We start from the raw sequence: 16,460 nt of genomic DNA, 5'->3' as shown, positions 1-16,460 counted from the left end.
ATAACCTTAAAATTAGAGCTAGGCCTTTCAGGGGTGATGTCGAGAAGCACTTCTTCACACAAAGGGCGGTGGAAATCTGGAACTCTCCCCCCAAAAAGCTGTTGTGGCTAGGTCATTGAAAATTTAAAAACTGGGATTGTTAGATTTTTGTAAGAGTTATGGAACAAAGGTGGGTAGATACAGCTCAGCCATGCTTGAATAGCAAAACAGGCTCAAGGTGCTGAATGGCCTACCCTGTTGCTATGTTCCTTCAAAGATTATTGTATGTGTAACCCCTTTAAAAATTGTGCTATTTCGCTTATATTTCATCATCTCATTCTTCCCACCAAAATACAACACTTTATACTTCTCTGCATTAAATTTAATCTGCCATGTGTCTTTCAATTTCATTAGTTGGTGTCGTACTGCAGTCTGCTACTATGCTCCTCATTGTTTATTACATTTCTAAGTTTTGCGTCATCTGCGAACTTTGAAATTATGCCCTGAAAATCTAATTTTAGTTCATATCAAAAAGAGCAGTGGTCCGACTGCCGATCCCTGGGGGACACCGGGATATACATCCCTCCAGTCTGCAAAACAACTGTTCACCACTACTCTGCTTTCTGCCTCTTAGCCAATCCGTACTGCAAATGCTGTTTTAATCCCATGGGCTTCAATTTTGCTAACAAATATATTACGTGGCACTTTATCAAACGCTTTGCGAAATGTTTTTATTTCAGATTTCCAGCATTTGCAAGTTTTCTTTTATATTTTAGCAGTTCCCCAATAATGAAAGAAGGCAATTTCTGACAATGCCAAAGATGTTTGTGATTGGAAGTAATGGCGCCAGGTTGATACAATTATCACTTTAGACAACCTGTAAATGAACCATAGAAAACTGGCATTTTGTGAACCTTTCCATACAACTTGTCTGTTCTGAGCTGATGGCTATGTGTGAACTTTGTGTTAACCCTTTATGTGCTGCCAGCACTAAATGGATTTTTTAAAATCAGCATGGACAAGAAAATATGGTTTTGTCATACAATTACAAAATCAGAAAACTGAACAACTTAAGGTATATGGAAATTGATTGGAGCATGATTTTAAACTTTTGTGAACACCCTCTGTCTCCACTGCCCCCCCCCCCCCCCCAAAAAGAATTAATTGTCTTAACTGTAGCCCACAAAAAGAAATAGCATGGATGCCCCTGATTTAGTGCATTGTATTTAATTGTGCAATGGCTGCACTGATGCATTACTGATGGTGATTTAATCTGTACATTTATGCAGTGTATTTACCCACTGAGTTATCAAGAGACCCTATTTCTCACTTTCTGGATTGCTCAGGTCTAGTAATCCTTTGTCAACCTCTGACAATTAAAGCCTGCTGTTTGTGAGACGGCTCAGTGCTGCAATTCATGGAGCACTAGCATCTGGCCATGTCTGTCTATATCAGTATTGTCCAATTGAATTTGCTGACTAGCCACAGGAGCTACAACGACACTGTATTAACCACATGCACTAATGTTAGTAGAAAATGCTTTGCACACAAAATGGATAAATGTACTTCGAGTGTTTATTTACTCAACAAACGGCTACCACCATTCAGTGTGAAAGGTTGCAGTCTTTTTCACCAAAGTTTGACGTTTATCATCCGCAGCACATTTTAGTGAGCTTCTAGGTTTTTGTCCAACAGTTGCAAGCAATACTTTAATGTTAATAATTGTGCAAGTCAACATTCTCAGCAATGAGATGGCCAGATCAGCCCCTGCTCTCCATCCAGAACGCAGTTCAATGCTGATTGCCCTTTGCCCTGTTGTAGCTGCTCATTATTGGTTGAATCTTCTTGGGTCGGAATGGTTATTTTGATTGGTCTAGCTGACCATGATGATGGTTCCCCTCTTCATACACGATAGCCCGGAATTTGCAGTTGTAATGGCAGCAAAACTCTCAGCGTTTTCCCTCATTACTGTGTAAACCTGATAGCAACTTCTGGCATTTGCAATTAAATGCAAAAATCCAGAAGGTGCTGTCAGTGATACCCTGCTCCACAGGGTGCGCTGTTGCAGTCTTTGCAGATGTAATCAGCACAGAATCAGTGATTTGACGTGAATTTCAACTTTTTACGCTCTATTCTTGCTAACCATTGAAAAAGTTAAGCTTTGTTGAATGAGGTGTAACTGAGCTTTTAACAGCATACTAAGTCATAATTACTGCTGAATAACCTCTCGGGGCCCTGAAAATCTAATTTTAGACATTCCGTGATATAAATTCCATGGATTTTTAAAATAATAAGACAATTAATGTTTGTTTGATATTTCACCTTCTACTTCAATCCTATGTGTATGTCCCAATCTTTATTTCACTCTCTGTAAAATGACTAAAAAGTGAATGATGATCACTTTTTACTTCCTGGTTTGCTGTCTGAGGGAGTTCTTCAATTTGATTGGCTGCTCAGCCTGCTTGATGACTTCACTATTCCTGAACACATGAGATCCCCAAAAGATGGCCTCAGAATGAAATTGATGTTGTAATAGGCGAAATCGACACCACAGAGCCCACTAAATCTTTGTGGGCAGCTTTCTTCGAGGTCAGCAGCGAATGCCGTCCCTTCGCCAGTGACTGCAAAATCCACCCCAGTATTGCTGGTATTTAGATGGTGCTGAAGTCTGGTGGTCTTATCCATGTTGCACACTATTTTAGCATATAACCAATAAAAAACCAAGGAAGTAAAACGCACACATTGATCAAAAACCACTCACACATTCTGATTTTAGTTTTACCATTTTACCAACAAATTCACTAAGGTATTGGACAATCGTAATCTATATGATGAATTCTAGAGGCCTCTGTGTGAGGCAGATGGTGAAGAGGCTCTTGACTCGTATACCTTCTCATCACCATGTAATAGAATATTGGAAATTTGGCAGGAGTTTACATGCCATCTGCCTATTTGGCTTGGGAGTGCAGCAATACATGTTCATTTCCCACAAGTATAATGTTCCTGTGTCAGGATTAAAACTTCATTACAGTTCCTGACTGCTTCCCTCGCTCATTTCTCTAAGTCTAGTCTAATATTCAAAGAGAGGGTTACCCAAATCTTAAATTTCATCTCTCAATGCACATTATTTCTATTTGAATAAGGTAGGGGTTAAGGGTAGTTATTCAGATTGGAGGAAGATGTTCCACAAGGATCAGTGTTGGGACCACTGTTATTCATAAGTTATATTAATAATTTGGACTTGGGATAAGTAACAATTTCAAAATTTGCAGATGACACCAAACTGGGGGGTATAACTGAAGGGGAGAATGCACTTAGGTAGTTAAGTGGCAATGAACGTTAGTATAGATAAATAATGCACTTTGGTAGGGAAAATAGAAATATCACATACACCTTTAGAAAGGGTAGAAGAGCAAATGGATCTAGGGATATAGGTGAACAAATCATTAAAAGCAGGACGGCAAAGCAAATAAAAATTCTAAAAAAAAGGACTGGGATTTATTTCTTGGGGTATAGAATTCAGAAGTAGTGAAGTTATAGGACTCTGGTAAGGCTGCACATGGAGTACTGGTCTCCACACTATACAAGGACATATAAGCACTGGATAAGTGCACAAAAAGATTTACAAGAACGGTTGAGAGATTGAGCGATTACAGCTATTGGGAGAACCCAAAAACAGGGGCCATAAATTCAAGATGTTTACTAATAAATCCAATAGGGAAATAAGGAGGGATTTCTTCATTTGGGGAGTGGTGAGAATGTGAAACTTGCTACCACAGGAAGTGGTTCAGGCAAATAGCTTTGATGCCTTCAAAAGAAAACTAGGTGAGCACATAAGAGAAAAGGGAATAGAAAGATATGCTGAAAGGCTGAGATAAGGTAGAGGGAATGGGAGGAGACTTGTGTGGAGTATAAACACCAGCAGACTAGTTGGGCTGAATGGCCTGTTTGTGTGCTGTAAATTCTATAATACATCATCATCATAGACGGTCCCTCGTATTGAGGATGACTTGCTTCCACACCAAAAAGGGATGAGTTTACAGGTGTTTCAATGAAGGACCTAATATTCCAGGTCCCGAACTACATCCCGAAGGGTGAAAGATGCCTGTGCGTGGATTTTTTTAACGTGTGGTAGCCATTGCACACCAGCCACCACACGGGCTTGACAGAGCTGGGTCTTGGTCCAATGGCAAGGGTTAACCAAGATGACTGGAGACCAGCTCTGCTGCACGGGCCTAGTGCGCGCAAACATCGCAGTGTGGGCTGGCCCGTGCTGCCCCATACATAGCCCTACTAGCTGTACTACCATTGCTTGCAAATACCTATACAGATTCCCTTTTGAAGAATACAGTCTCAGTTTTAGATTGCATCTGTTTGTTCACCTCCAAAGATGAATCCAATGAGCATTAATTTGGGAATTAATTTGTAGGTATCATAGTATCATACAGCACAGAAAAAGACCACTCAGCCCATTGTGCCAGTGCCAGCTTTTTGAAAGAGCTATCCAATTAGCACTACTCCCCTATTCTTTCCCTACAGCCTAAAATATTTTCCTTTTTTAAGTATATATCCAATTCCCCTTTGAAAGTTATTATTGAATCTGCTTCCACTGCTCTTTCAGGCAGTGCATATTAAATTATAACTACTTGGCTCGTTGAAATTCTCCTAATTTCCTGTTTTTTTTTTGCCAGTTATCTTAAACCTGTGTCCTCTGGTTGCCCTCCTTCCTGCCAGCATAAATGGTTTCTCCCTATCTACTCTATCAAAAAGTTAGTATGCAGGTACAGCAAATAATCAGGAAGGCAAATGGAATGTTGGCCTTTATTGCAAGGGGGATAGAGTATAAAAGCAGAGACGTCCTGCTACAACTGTACAGGGTATTGGTGAGGTCACACCTGGAGTACTGCGTACAGTTTTGGTCTCTGTATTTAAGGAAGGATATACTTGCATTGGAGGCTGTTCAGAGAAGGTTCACTAGGTTGATTCCGGAGATGAGGGGTTGACTTATGAAGATAGGTTGAGCAGGTTGGGCCTATACTCATTGGAGTTCAGAAGAGTCAGCATGGATTTATGAAGGGGAAGTCATGTTTGACAAATTTGCTAGAATTCTTTGAGGATGTAACGAACAGGGTGGATAAAGGGGAACCAGTGGATGTGGTGTTTTTGGACTTCCAGAAGGCAGTTGACAAGGTGCCACATAAAAGGTTACTGCACAAGATAAAAGTTCACGGGGTTGGGGGTGATATATTAGCATGGATAGAGGATTAGCTAACAAATAGAAAACAGAGAGTCGGGATAAATGGTTCATTCTCGGGTTGACAATCAGTAACCAATGGGCTGCCGCAGGGATCAGTGCTGGGACTCCAACTATTTACAATCTATTATTAACGACTTGGAGGAAGGGACCGAGTGTAACGTAGCCAAGTTTGCTGACGATACAAAGATGGGAGGAAAAGCAATGTGTGAGGAGGACACACAAAATCTGCAAAAGGACATAGGCTAAGTGAGTGGGCAAAAATTTGGCAGATGGAGTATAATGTTGGAAAGTGTGAGGTCATGCACTTTGGCAGAAAAAAAATCAAAGAGCAAGTTATTATTTAAATGGAGAAAGATTACAAAGGGACCTGGGGGTACTTGTGCATGAACACAGAAGGATAGTATGCAGTTACAGCAAGTGATCACGAAGGCAAATGGAATCTTGGACTTTATCGCAAAGGGGATGGAATATAAAAGCAAGAAAGTCTTGCTACAGTTGTACAGACTATTGATGAGGCCACACCTGGAATACTGTGTGCAGTTTTCGTTTCCATATTTACGAAAGGATATACTTGCTTTGGAGGCGGTTCAGAGAAGGTTCACTAGGTTGATTCTGGAGATGAGGGGGTTGACTTATGAGAAAAGGTTGAGTAGGTTGGGCCTCTACTCATTGGAATTCAGAAGAAGGAGAGGTGATCTTATCGAAATGTATAAGATTATGAGGGGGCTTGACAGGGTGGATGCGTAGAGGATGTTTCCACTGATGGAGGAGACTAGAACTAGGGGGCATAATCTTAAAATAAGGGGCCGCCCATTTAAAACTGAGATGAGGAGAAATTTCTTCTCTGAGGGTTGTGGATCTGTGGAATTCGCTGCCTCAGAGCTGTGGAAGGTGGGACATTGAATAAATTTAAGACAGAAATAGACAGTTTCTTAAAGGATACGGGAATAAGGGGTTATGGAGAGCGGGCGGGTAAGTGGACCTGAGTCTATGATCAGATCAGCCATGATGGTATTAAATGGTGGAGCAGGCTCGAGGGCTGTATGGCCTACTCCTGCTCCTAGTTCTTATGTTCTTATGAATGAGAGGTGATCTTAGCGAAACATATAAGATAATGAGGGGACTCGACAAGGTGAATGCAGAGAAGATATTTCCACTCATAGGGGAAACTAAAACTAGGGGACATAGTCTCAGAATAAGGGGTCGCCCATTTAAAACTGAGCTGAGGAGGAATTTCTTCTGAGGGTTGTAAATCTATGGAATTCTCTGCCCCAGAGAGCTGTGTAGGCTGGATCATTGAATATATTTAAGGTGGAGATAGACAGATTTTTGAGCGATAAGGGACTAAAGGGTTATGGGGAGCGGGCAGGGAAGTGGAGCTGAGTCCATGATCAGATCAGCCATGATCTTATTAAATAGCGGAGCAGGCTCGAGGGGCCAGGTGACCTACTGCTGCTCCTATTTTTTATGTTCTTAAAACCCTTCATAATTTTGATCTCTCTTAAATCTCCCCTTAACCTTCCGTGCTCGAAGGAGAACAATCCCAACTTCTCTACTCTCTCCACGTAACTCTCCTGGTATCATTCTAGTTAAATCTTCTATGCACCCTCGCCAAGGCCTTGACATTCCACCAAAATGTAGTCCGCAGAATTGGACACAATACTCTTACTTGTACAGTGCTTTGGGATGTCCGGTGGTTGTGAAAGGCACTAAATAAATGCAAGTCTTTCTTTGTAAAAGGCAGTGAATTTCAATTTCTTTACAAAGTAATTTACCAAGAATATTCCAAATCTTTGGGCATGTGTTTTAGGAGAAGCTGGTTGTGAAATAGGTCACGAGCTGGCAGAGTGCATTTGTGAGTGAGTGACATTGTGCAGCACATTGTGACAATCTGGCACACAGACTGAGTTTAAGTCTGACAGAAACTGAAATGTCATTTTTATTTGTAATTGTGTTTTAAATACATTTCAGAGACAAAGTCTTGCTGAAGGAGAAAAGAAGAAGAAAGGAGGAATTGTTCAAAAAGCAAAAGGTAAAGTTGCTATAGTCACTATACCAGACAGGAACTCGAGTCATTTACTTTTGAATTTAATGTATACTTCCAAGGCACACTTTAAGCAGCTCACTATTTCATTTATACAGTCCACTGCCATTTCATCTATTCACTGAACTTTTCAATATTAGAGGCTGTCCCACAGATGTTTATATATATAAAGTTGGTTTTGTGATAAAATGTGATTTATTCAGTTATTATGCTGTGCAGAATTTTAGTTGAATTGCATGATTTCAAAAATCAAGAATTGCACTAGCCTGTCCTACCGTATTATACTTTTTTTTTGGTTGGGGGGGGGGGGACAACCAGGATAAAGTTCTTCCATTTTCAAAATTGGATTGGTAACTTATGTTAATTGTTGATTCTTGCCATTGGGCGATGTTTTAACAATGACAACTTGTATTTATATAGCGCCTTTGACATAGTAAAACATCCCAAGGCGCTTCATAAAGTTTGGTACTGTGCAACATGAGGAAATATTAGGATAGGTGACCAAAAGGTGACCAAGGAGCGTTTTAAAGGAGGAGCTGGAGGGAGAGTAATTTAGGGAGGGAATTCCAGAGCCATTGCTGATGGTGCAATTAAAATTGGGATGTGCAAGAGACCAGAATTAGAGGAGTGCAGAGATCTCGGAGGGTTCTAGGGCTGGAGGAGGTTGCAGAGATTGGGAGGAGCGAGGCCATGGAGGGATTTTAAATCCCAGATGTTGCCGGACCAGGACCCAATGTATGACAGCAAGCACGGGTGATGGTTGAATGGACTTAGTGCAAGTTATGATACAAAGAAATCCCTGTATCTTTTGTGTGACTCTGAAGACATCAACTAGTGACTATCTTCCAGTGGGGTAGGGAAGGTAAGCAGGGTCTTTTGACGTCAATGTGGCTCCAAGTTGACATGCTTTCTGGACTTCAGTAATGTCAAGAATCTATCCATTGTCAATGACTCCTACAAAGTGTTGCATGTATGTTTGTCATCAATGTGCTCTGTCCCACAAAGTTCCTTGTATTTTTCTGTGCAACAATGAAAATACCACAGGTTCACAATGCCCTGGATTATTTTGTCATTTATTGTTAATGACTCTTGATGATCACTGTGCTTTGTTTAGACTGGGGATTTATGCTGGAGAATTTTGAAAATGCTTGCCAGCCCTTTGTCGTTTCCTGACTATCACAGTGGGTAATAATCAGGGAGTCCGGCACCTAGACCACTATCATTCGGCATTTTTGCGCCCGTTTTACTGAAAGGGGGTGGGGGGAACGGTAAACGCAGCGCACAGAATTTACCGCTCGGGCAGAAATTTTGGCAGCGATTTTGAGCCGGCAGTAAAAAATATCGCCCACCTGTTTTTTCGGTGTTTTTATGGCATCAATTGGCGTACAACACTCAGCTATCACCGCGAGCAGAAAATTCGCTGATTACACCATTTTTACCACCCGTCCAAAAACACGCCCGAAACAAATCAAGTCTTACCTGCTCGGACCCACGGCGCACCCGGCGCTAACGACGCCATCTTGAAAAACAGCAGAAGTTCAATGCATAAAAGGATTTGGAGGGAAGGCTGCATTTTACACATTGAGCTTTTTGTGAGTTTATAGTTTGTTTTTAAGGCTATTTGAGGTCATTTAAAAGAATGGGGGCTATAATATCTCTGCCATTATTCCTGGCTGCTTTTTCTATGCAGCATCGAGCTGGAAGAAGGCTTATTCAAGAGCATTTTGAGTGTAATCAAAGAACTTACAAACGTATGGGGAGGAAGCCTTACCCCCCACGAGTTTACAGGGAACAGCGCTCATGCCTGCAGCTGTCCGAGGCACAGTGCGTTCGAAGGCTGCGCTTCCGAAAAGAGGTGGTCACAGATATGCCAGCTCATAAAGCCTACCAGCAGCATCAGGACTGTACTGCTCGTCGAGGTGAAGGTGACTGCGGCACTTGCCTTCTATGCCTCTGGCTCCTTTCAGGCATCAGCCGGGGACGTATGCTACATCTTGTCGTTCGCCGAACATAGCTGCATTCGCCAGGTGACTAGTGCACTGTATGCACGCAGGATGGACTTTTTAAAGTCACAATGACCAAGGAGGCACAGAATGAGAGAGCTGTGAGTTTTGCACGATTTGCTGGTTGCCGTTGACTGTACGCACATCACCCTACGAGCATCTTTAGAGGAGCCAGAGGTTTACTGAAATCCGAAAGGGATTCCACTCCTTGAATGTGCAGATCGTTTGCGACCATACTCAGCGCATCATGGCAGTAAATGCTCAGTTTCCAGGGAGCATCCATGATGCCTTCATCTTGCGTGAGAGCAGTGTCTCATACCTGTTTGAGCGTCAGTCACAAGGCCAGAGCTGGATACTGGGGGACAAAGGTTACGCCACCTGGCTCATGAGCCCCCCACTCCAGAACCCTCAGACACAAACCGAGCATTGCTATAATAACAGCCATATAGCCACAAGCAACATCGGCGAAAAGACAATTGGAGTGCTCAAGCAGCGCTTCCGATGGCTGGACCACTCTGGAGGCAGCCTGCAATACTCCCCATAGCAGGTTGCTGAGTTAATTGTGGTGTGATGCATGCTGCATGACTTGGCCATCGTGAGGGGACAGGATTTGCCACTGGGGACTGCAGGACCACCTCCGGGGAGCGAGGAGGAGGAGGACAAGCCTGGCGATTAACCCATGCCACCACCACCACCACCACAGGGGAGGCCATGGGAGCTTTTGCCACTGCAAAAGTCTTACGTCAGCAGCTCATAAATCAACGCTTTGCTTGAACAGTGAAAGGCTCATTTCACCATTGCCTGCCCACTCTATCCCACCATGTTGACTATTCTCCCTATTATTTTACAAATGAGAAACTGCACAAGAATGGTTAAGGTGAACAAAAGAATTTATTAAATATTTGTAAATTTATGAAACATTTGTACATTCTTGAAACTTTGTAAACTTTAATTTTGAAACTTAATTACATTTTTAACTTGAACTTATTTGTAAAACTTTTATAAAATAACAAAAACAGGAAAACTACAGCAACAAAACAAAACAACCCCTGCACCGAACGTCTCTTAACTGCGGCCACCTCTCCCCACCATCCCCCCTCCCCCCGCCGCTTCTTGCCCTTGCCCCTACCCGCCAAGACCGCGTACAACAAGGCGCAGAGCGCTGCTGCTGGGGGAGAGACAATGGAGATGCCATTGGATCCCCTGGAGAAGCTCTGGGTATGGATGGCTCGATTTCTGAGTTGGAAGGTTCTTGCTCAGCCTCACCACTTACGGGTGCTGTCGGTCTGGATGACATGACACTGGGGACTGCAGTGCCAAAAGTCGAGACCATCAGTTGCCGCAAGGCATTGACAGCCTCTCTGTTCTCCCGCATCACAGCTGCAATCTGCCTCGTGTCCGCAGATTGTGCCGCACTGTTGCTGGAAATGCGACCCGGGGCCTGGAGGAGCTCTCAGCCGAGTTTGACGCTCTCCCTTCACAGTCCCACCATATCCAGGTGTGCATCTGCCTGTCTTTCAGCAGATCGGCTTTGCCGACTCAACCTCCAAAGAGATGGCATATGGGGTTCAACCCTGGGGGTTGGACCCGCTGCCATGGATTGGACGAAGCCTGTGAATGTGGCTTCCTCCGAGGAACTTGTGGCCGTAGCTAAAAGTGGTACTGACTGCATCGTCCCCTCCACCCCCCGCAACAGCTTCATGATGTTCCTCCTGTGGCGTTTCAGAATCCTCATCTGCAAAATAAAAAACAACGGATGAGTGGTTAGCAGTAGGGGAGGGGGCAGGGTGACATAAGTAAGGTCACATAACGCAGGCTTATTTGAAGGACCACCACTACTGAATTATATGTCGTCATGAGACGCCATCACGTTACCCGAACCCTAGCCGACAGACACTACATCATATTGCTCCAACCCAGCCCGGGGATTTTGCAGGACTTGCCGTCAGTTCGGAACATGGGCTCAGCACCCGCATGGGTCGTTTACCTCCCGGAGGCACCAATTAAACCAGCCACTCTTTCCTCTGTTAATGGATGTGTTTGGGACGAAACGCCGCCTGTGCGTCACTGCTCACGGCGATTCTGGGACAACTTTTACTAAAAAATGACAATAGGAATGGTTACCAGAGTGCCCTTCTGCTCCTGGGGCACACACAGATAGCCATCAAAGCACTTGAACCAAACTGTGTGCATTTAATACAGCCGTCTGTTTCATGGCCCTGGTAGTTGCGCATGGTTCATGAGGAAGACATCGACGTGCAGAAGCATATTTTAAGATGTCAAAAAGCAGTCTTAATAATGTGTAACGATCATTCATGGCAAATAAGGTGCAACACTAAGCCTACCTACAGCAACATGCATCAGATTTACAATTTAAGTAATCAAGGAGTGCATCAATAAAAATATCACTTACTCTTACGACCCTGCAATGGTTATTCCACCTTTTCCTGCATTGCTGGTGGTCCTTGGAAATGTCATCAACTGAGGAGACCTCCTCAGCAACACAGGTCCAAAATCTCCTTATAACGGCTGGGGGAGGTGGTTTATTTCGAACCTTCCTATTAAATTTCCCCCCCATCAACTTTCATTTGCTGTGATCAGTGCTTCATTGGCATTGGAACAAAATTTCCTGGCCCTCTGCATACTATAATCACCCTGCTGCATCTTGGCTGTGAAAAATGGCAGATTGAGACCCTGGGTGTACTGCGCATGCGCGGGCACACGCTGACACCTGAGCAGAATCGGGGGTGGAGGGGAGGAGAGGAATCGGCGAGAGAAAAAAATTTGCGCATAAGCAGAAGATTTTTTCAGATCGCTGAATTACACTCCGACGCATAAATGTAGTCATGTAAGGTTGGATTTTACCGCTATTATTGGTCACTGTTTGCCGAATTTTGTGGCGTCAAGCCATAGCGGTATTCCGGCACTTATTAAAAAAAAAAGCCATGATTATCACCCAAAAACCGGTCATAGCGCTAATTATGGAATTTCTAGCCCTAAGCACTTGAACTGGGTGTGTTACACTCCTGTTTTGATTGTAGCTTTTTAAAAAAAAAATGCACATAACAAGCTGGTTGGATAAGTTGGAATGAAGTAATAATTTGTACCTCCTGGGGCAGTCCCTGGAATTTGCTTATGCTACAGCTAGATGGTACTGTGTGAGATTTGTTTGCTAATCTCTTTCCTCCTATTTTGCTGATTATTAAAACAGAAACGCAAGTTGCTCCCTGATGACATTCTTGAAGAGATCACTTCAGTCCCGGAAAAGTACGTAGGCAATTCTTTAGCAATCAGTTTTTAAACTTATATATACAGGTACAATGTCCTCAATCCGGAATTCTGAAAAACGGACATTTCAGCGAGCAGTGAGGAGCGGCGGGAGGCAAGGTCCAAAATCCGTCAAAACCCGAAATCTGGCACAGATTTGGTCCCGAGCATTCTGGTTTCAGACTATTGATTTTCTTGTCTGAAATCCGAGGATTATGGATTTCAGATGTTGTACCTGTATAATATATTGCTAGCCAGCATCCAAAGATAATACAGAAAATTAAAGTAAATAGTAGTCTTCATAAAGATAGATTATCTGACTATGTTCCTTCCGTCTCAGTATGTAAAATTAACATTATTCAAAATACTATCATTGCCACACGTTTCTTTTTCATTTAAGTTGTAAGGATTGCCTTTTTAAAAAAACAATTGAGGTTGTTACATTGTTTAGAAACTTTCTTGACCCACTTTTGTACCATCTTTGTGAAAAATTTGAGGAATCATACGACATTAATTGGTCATAAGAAGTTGAGGAATAATTGGCATTTGTTTTTAAACTGTAACAGCAATCAAAGTCAAGACCACAGGTTTGATTCTGAGTCTGCTTAGTTTGTTGATCTGAGCCATGGGTACATTGGGTGTGTCTCAGCCCTCCTGGAATAGGGAGGAGAAAATCGGGTGTGTTGATGAGGCTCTTTGAGTATATATTTGGCAAGTTATCTGGATGGTTTCTTTTTATTTTATTTTCTATCACCTTTTAGTTTCTATTGTACATTTTATTAAAAAAACAATTAAAAATCAGAATGCATGAAGTTAATACCTTAGTTTATTACAAATAATCTGCTTCTGATAATCTAACCAATCCGCCACTTTTCAACATTAGGTTAAAACTGCACAAGCATAAGTTGTCGATAAGTGGTAGATGCTGGGAGGATGTTTGCCTTGGCTGTGGAGTCCGGAACTAGGGGTCACAGTCTCAGAATAAGGGTTCAGCCATTTAGGACTGAGACAAGGAGAAATTTCTTCACTCAAAGGGTTGTAAATCTTTGGAATTCTCTACCCCAGAGGGCTCTGGATGCTCAGTCGCTAAGTATATTCAAGACAGCGATTTGATATGTTTTTGGATACCAAAAAAAGAGAGAGCCATATAAGGAGATGTTAGGGCAGATGACCAAAAGGTGGGTTTTAAGGAGTATTTTAAAGGAGGAAAGAGAAGTGGAGAGGCAGGAACATTTAGGGAGAGAATTGCAGAGCTTAGGACCTAGGCAGCTGAAGACACAATGACCAATGGTGGTGCAATTAAAATTGGGGATGTTCAAAAGGCCAGAACAGGTGGAGCGCAGAGTTCTAGGGGAATTATAGGGCTGGAGAAGATTACAGAGATAAGGAGGGGCGAAGCCATGGAGGGACTTGAAAACGAGGATGAGAATTTTAAAATCAAGCATTGCTTAACTGGGAGCCAATGTAGGTCAGCAAGCAAGGAGGTGGGTGAGCGGGACTTGGTGCGAGTTAGGACACAGGTGGCAGAGTTTTGGATGACTTCAAGTTTATGGAGGGTAGAAGGAGGGAGAATGGCTAGGAGTGTATGGGAATAGTCAAGTCTAGAGGTGATAAAGGCGTGGATGAGGAATTCGCCAGCAGATAAGTTCAGGTAAGGGCAGAGACGGGCGATATTATGAAGGTGGAAATAGGTGGTCTTATAGAAGGAATATGAGGCAGGAAACTCAATTCGTGATCAAATATGGCACAGGGTAGTGAACAGCTTTAAGTCAGTTGCTGAGGAGAGAGATTGAATTATTAGAAAGGAACGGAGTTTATGGTGTGAACCGAAGACAATGGCTTCGGTCTTCCTGATATTTAATTGGAGGAAATTCCTACTCATTCAGTGCTGGATTGTCAGACAAGCAGTTTGATAGTATAGTGTGTATAGGTGGAGGGTTCGAGAGAGCTGGAGGAGGGCCGAATGTTATCAGCATACATGTGAAAACTCAGGTGTTGCCGGATGATGACACCGAGGGGCAGCGTGTAGATGAGAAATAGGAGGGGCCCAAGAATAGACCCTTTGGGAAGAGAAGCCATTGCAATAAAACCAGGGGAAGTTGGAGGTGGGGTGGTAGTTTGCAAGGGAGGAGAGGATTGATGACAGCAGATTTGAAGGCAATGAAGACAATGCCCAAGGTTTTTCCGTTGTCAGTTTTCATATTGGGGGAAATCTAGAGGCTGTTAATTGCCTTGGGTTTTATGAAATTGTACTCAATTTGAAAGCAGGCACAATTTTGTTGCTGCTGCCGAGTCCGATGTGAAACTATTAAACAGCATGTACACAAACAATGAGAAAACCCAATTGCTCCTGGTACTTTGTCAATTCTATGTAATTGCTCAAAATATGGAAAGAAAATACAACATTTAAACTTTTTGCGGCTTCTGGGTTTAACCCTAAATGGTGTAATCAATTCAAAATGGGTTTAATTCAAATTTACAATCTTTTAATGTCATTAAAAAGTTACTGTTCTATATTCCCTGTGCCTGCCACGAGTCAATACGTTTTACTTTTTTAAAAACATTTATCGCTAGCTGCCCTGAAACTTGACTCACTGTTCCGACGTTGAGGCTGGAAGCTTCAAATTAAAATTGGCAGATAAATGGATACCAGAGAAATCAATCTATATTATGAAATGTAATTGTAGTGAGTGATATAATAAAGATATCTAATAGGAAAAATAAAGTTGGTGCATACTCTTCAGATGAGATGTTAAATAGCTACAGGAGTGTAGTGGTTATGATCTTAGACGAGCAACCAAGTGTTCAAATTCCACTATCTTGTAATATTGTGAAGCAGACTTAAATAAATCTAATTTTTTGGGCGCTGGCATCATGAAAGCTGCCAGAATGTCAGTAAAAAAACAGGTTACTCACTAATGTTCTCCAGGGAAGGGAACTTGGCACCCCTATCCAGTCTGGCCTGCACCATATGGTTGAATCTTAATGTCCTATGAAATTGCACAGCAAGCCACTTAGTTGTAAAATAATCAGTACATTCAGGGAAACTAGGGATGGGCAATAAATACAATCTTACTAAGAACAATTAAAAAAAAAAAAGAGACCCCACCTTCCAATTCAGGTGATATCCCTTGGCATTATTGAAAGAAAAGCAGGGAGTTCTGATGTCCTGGCCAACATTCCTTCCTCCACTAACACCACCAAAAACACTTCATCTGGTTATTCATCTGCCCTTTATCATACTTTGCTCACAGCTTGTCTGCCCCATTTGACTACATAAGGACAAGGGCAGCAGATACGTGCAAACACCATCATCTCCAAGTTCTCCTCCCAAGTCATGCCATCCTGACTCGGAAACATATCTTTGTTTCTTCATCATCGCTGGGTCAAAATCCTGGAACTTCCTCACTAATAGCACTGTGGGAGTGCGTTCACCGCACGGACTACAGCGGTTCAAGAAGGCAGCTCATCACCACCTTCTCAAAGGCAATTAGGAATGGCCAATAAATGCTGGCCTCACCAGTGACACCTACATCCCGTGAATGTATATAAAAAAAAATGGTGACTTGTACTTCAGAAGTAATCCATAGGTTGTAAAACGCTTCAGGACATCATGAGAATGCGATGAGGGGCTATATAAAATGCAAATTCTTTAATTTAAGATAGACTAGTTTAAAACAAGACTAAGGAATATCCTCATTCTCTCCCACTCCACCCCTCAACAAAAACAAAATTAATAAAGGTGCTGTAATCAATGCAGAAAAAGACTTCACCTTTGTTTGAAAACTATATAAGGTTTGGGATATTTTCAGATTTTGAAAGTTTTTAGCCCTCAGTTACTTTATTTGTTACTTTGCACTGTATATCGCAGGAAACTGACAATTCGATGCACCATGTACTGAATGGTTTA

General features: G+C 42.4%; 1 protein-coding gene across 1 annotated transcript in view; it reads left to right on the top strand.

The window, feature by feature from the left end:
• Positions 1–1,007: 1,007 nt before the first annotated feature.
• nol7 (nucleolar protein 7) overlaps positions 1,008–16,460 on the top strand; it is a 37,164-nt gene continuing 21,711 nt past the window's right edge. The window contains exons 1-3 of the mRNA XM_070880175.1: positions 1,008–1,054; positions 7,208–7,268; positions 12,495–12,550. Of these exons, the coding sequence (XP_070736276.1) occupies positions 1,008–1,054; positions 7,208–7,268; positions 12,495–12,550 (164 nt within the window). The remainder of the gene's footprint in view (positions 1,055–7,207; positions 7,269–12,494; positions 12,551–16,460) is intronic.

Source organism: Pristiophorus japonicus, chromosome 5 (genome assembly GCF_044704955.1).
Source record: "Pristiophorus japonicus isolate sPriJap1 chromosome 5, sPriJap1.hap1, whole genome shotgun sequence".
Taxonomy (NCBI): domain Eukaryota; kingdom Metazoa; phylum Chordata; class Chondrichthyes; family Pristiophoridae; genus Pristiophorus; species Pristiophorus japonicus.
Note: the sequence above shows the minus strand (reverse complement) of the source record. Positions and strands in the feature narration are given on the sequence as shown.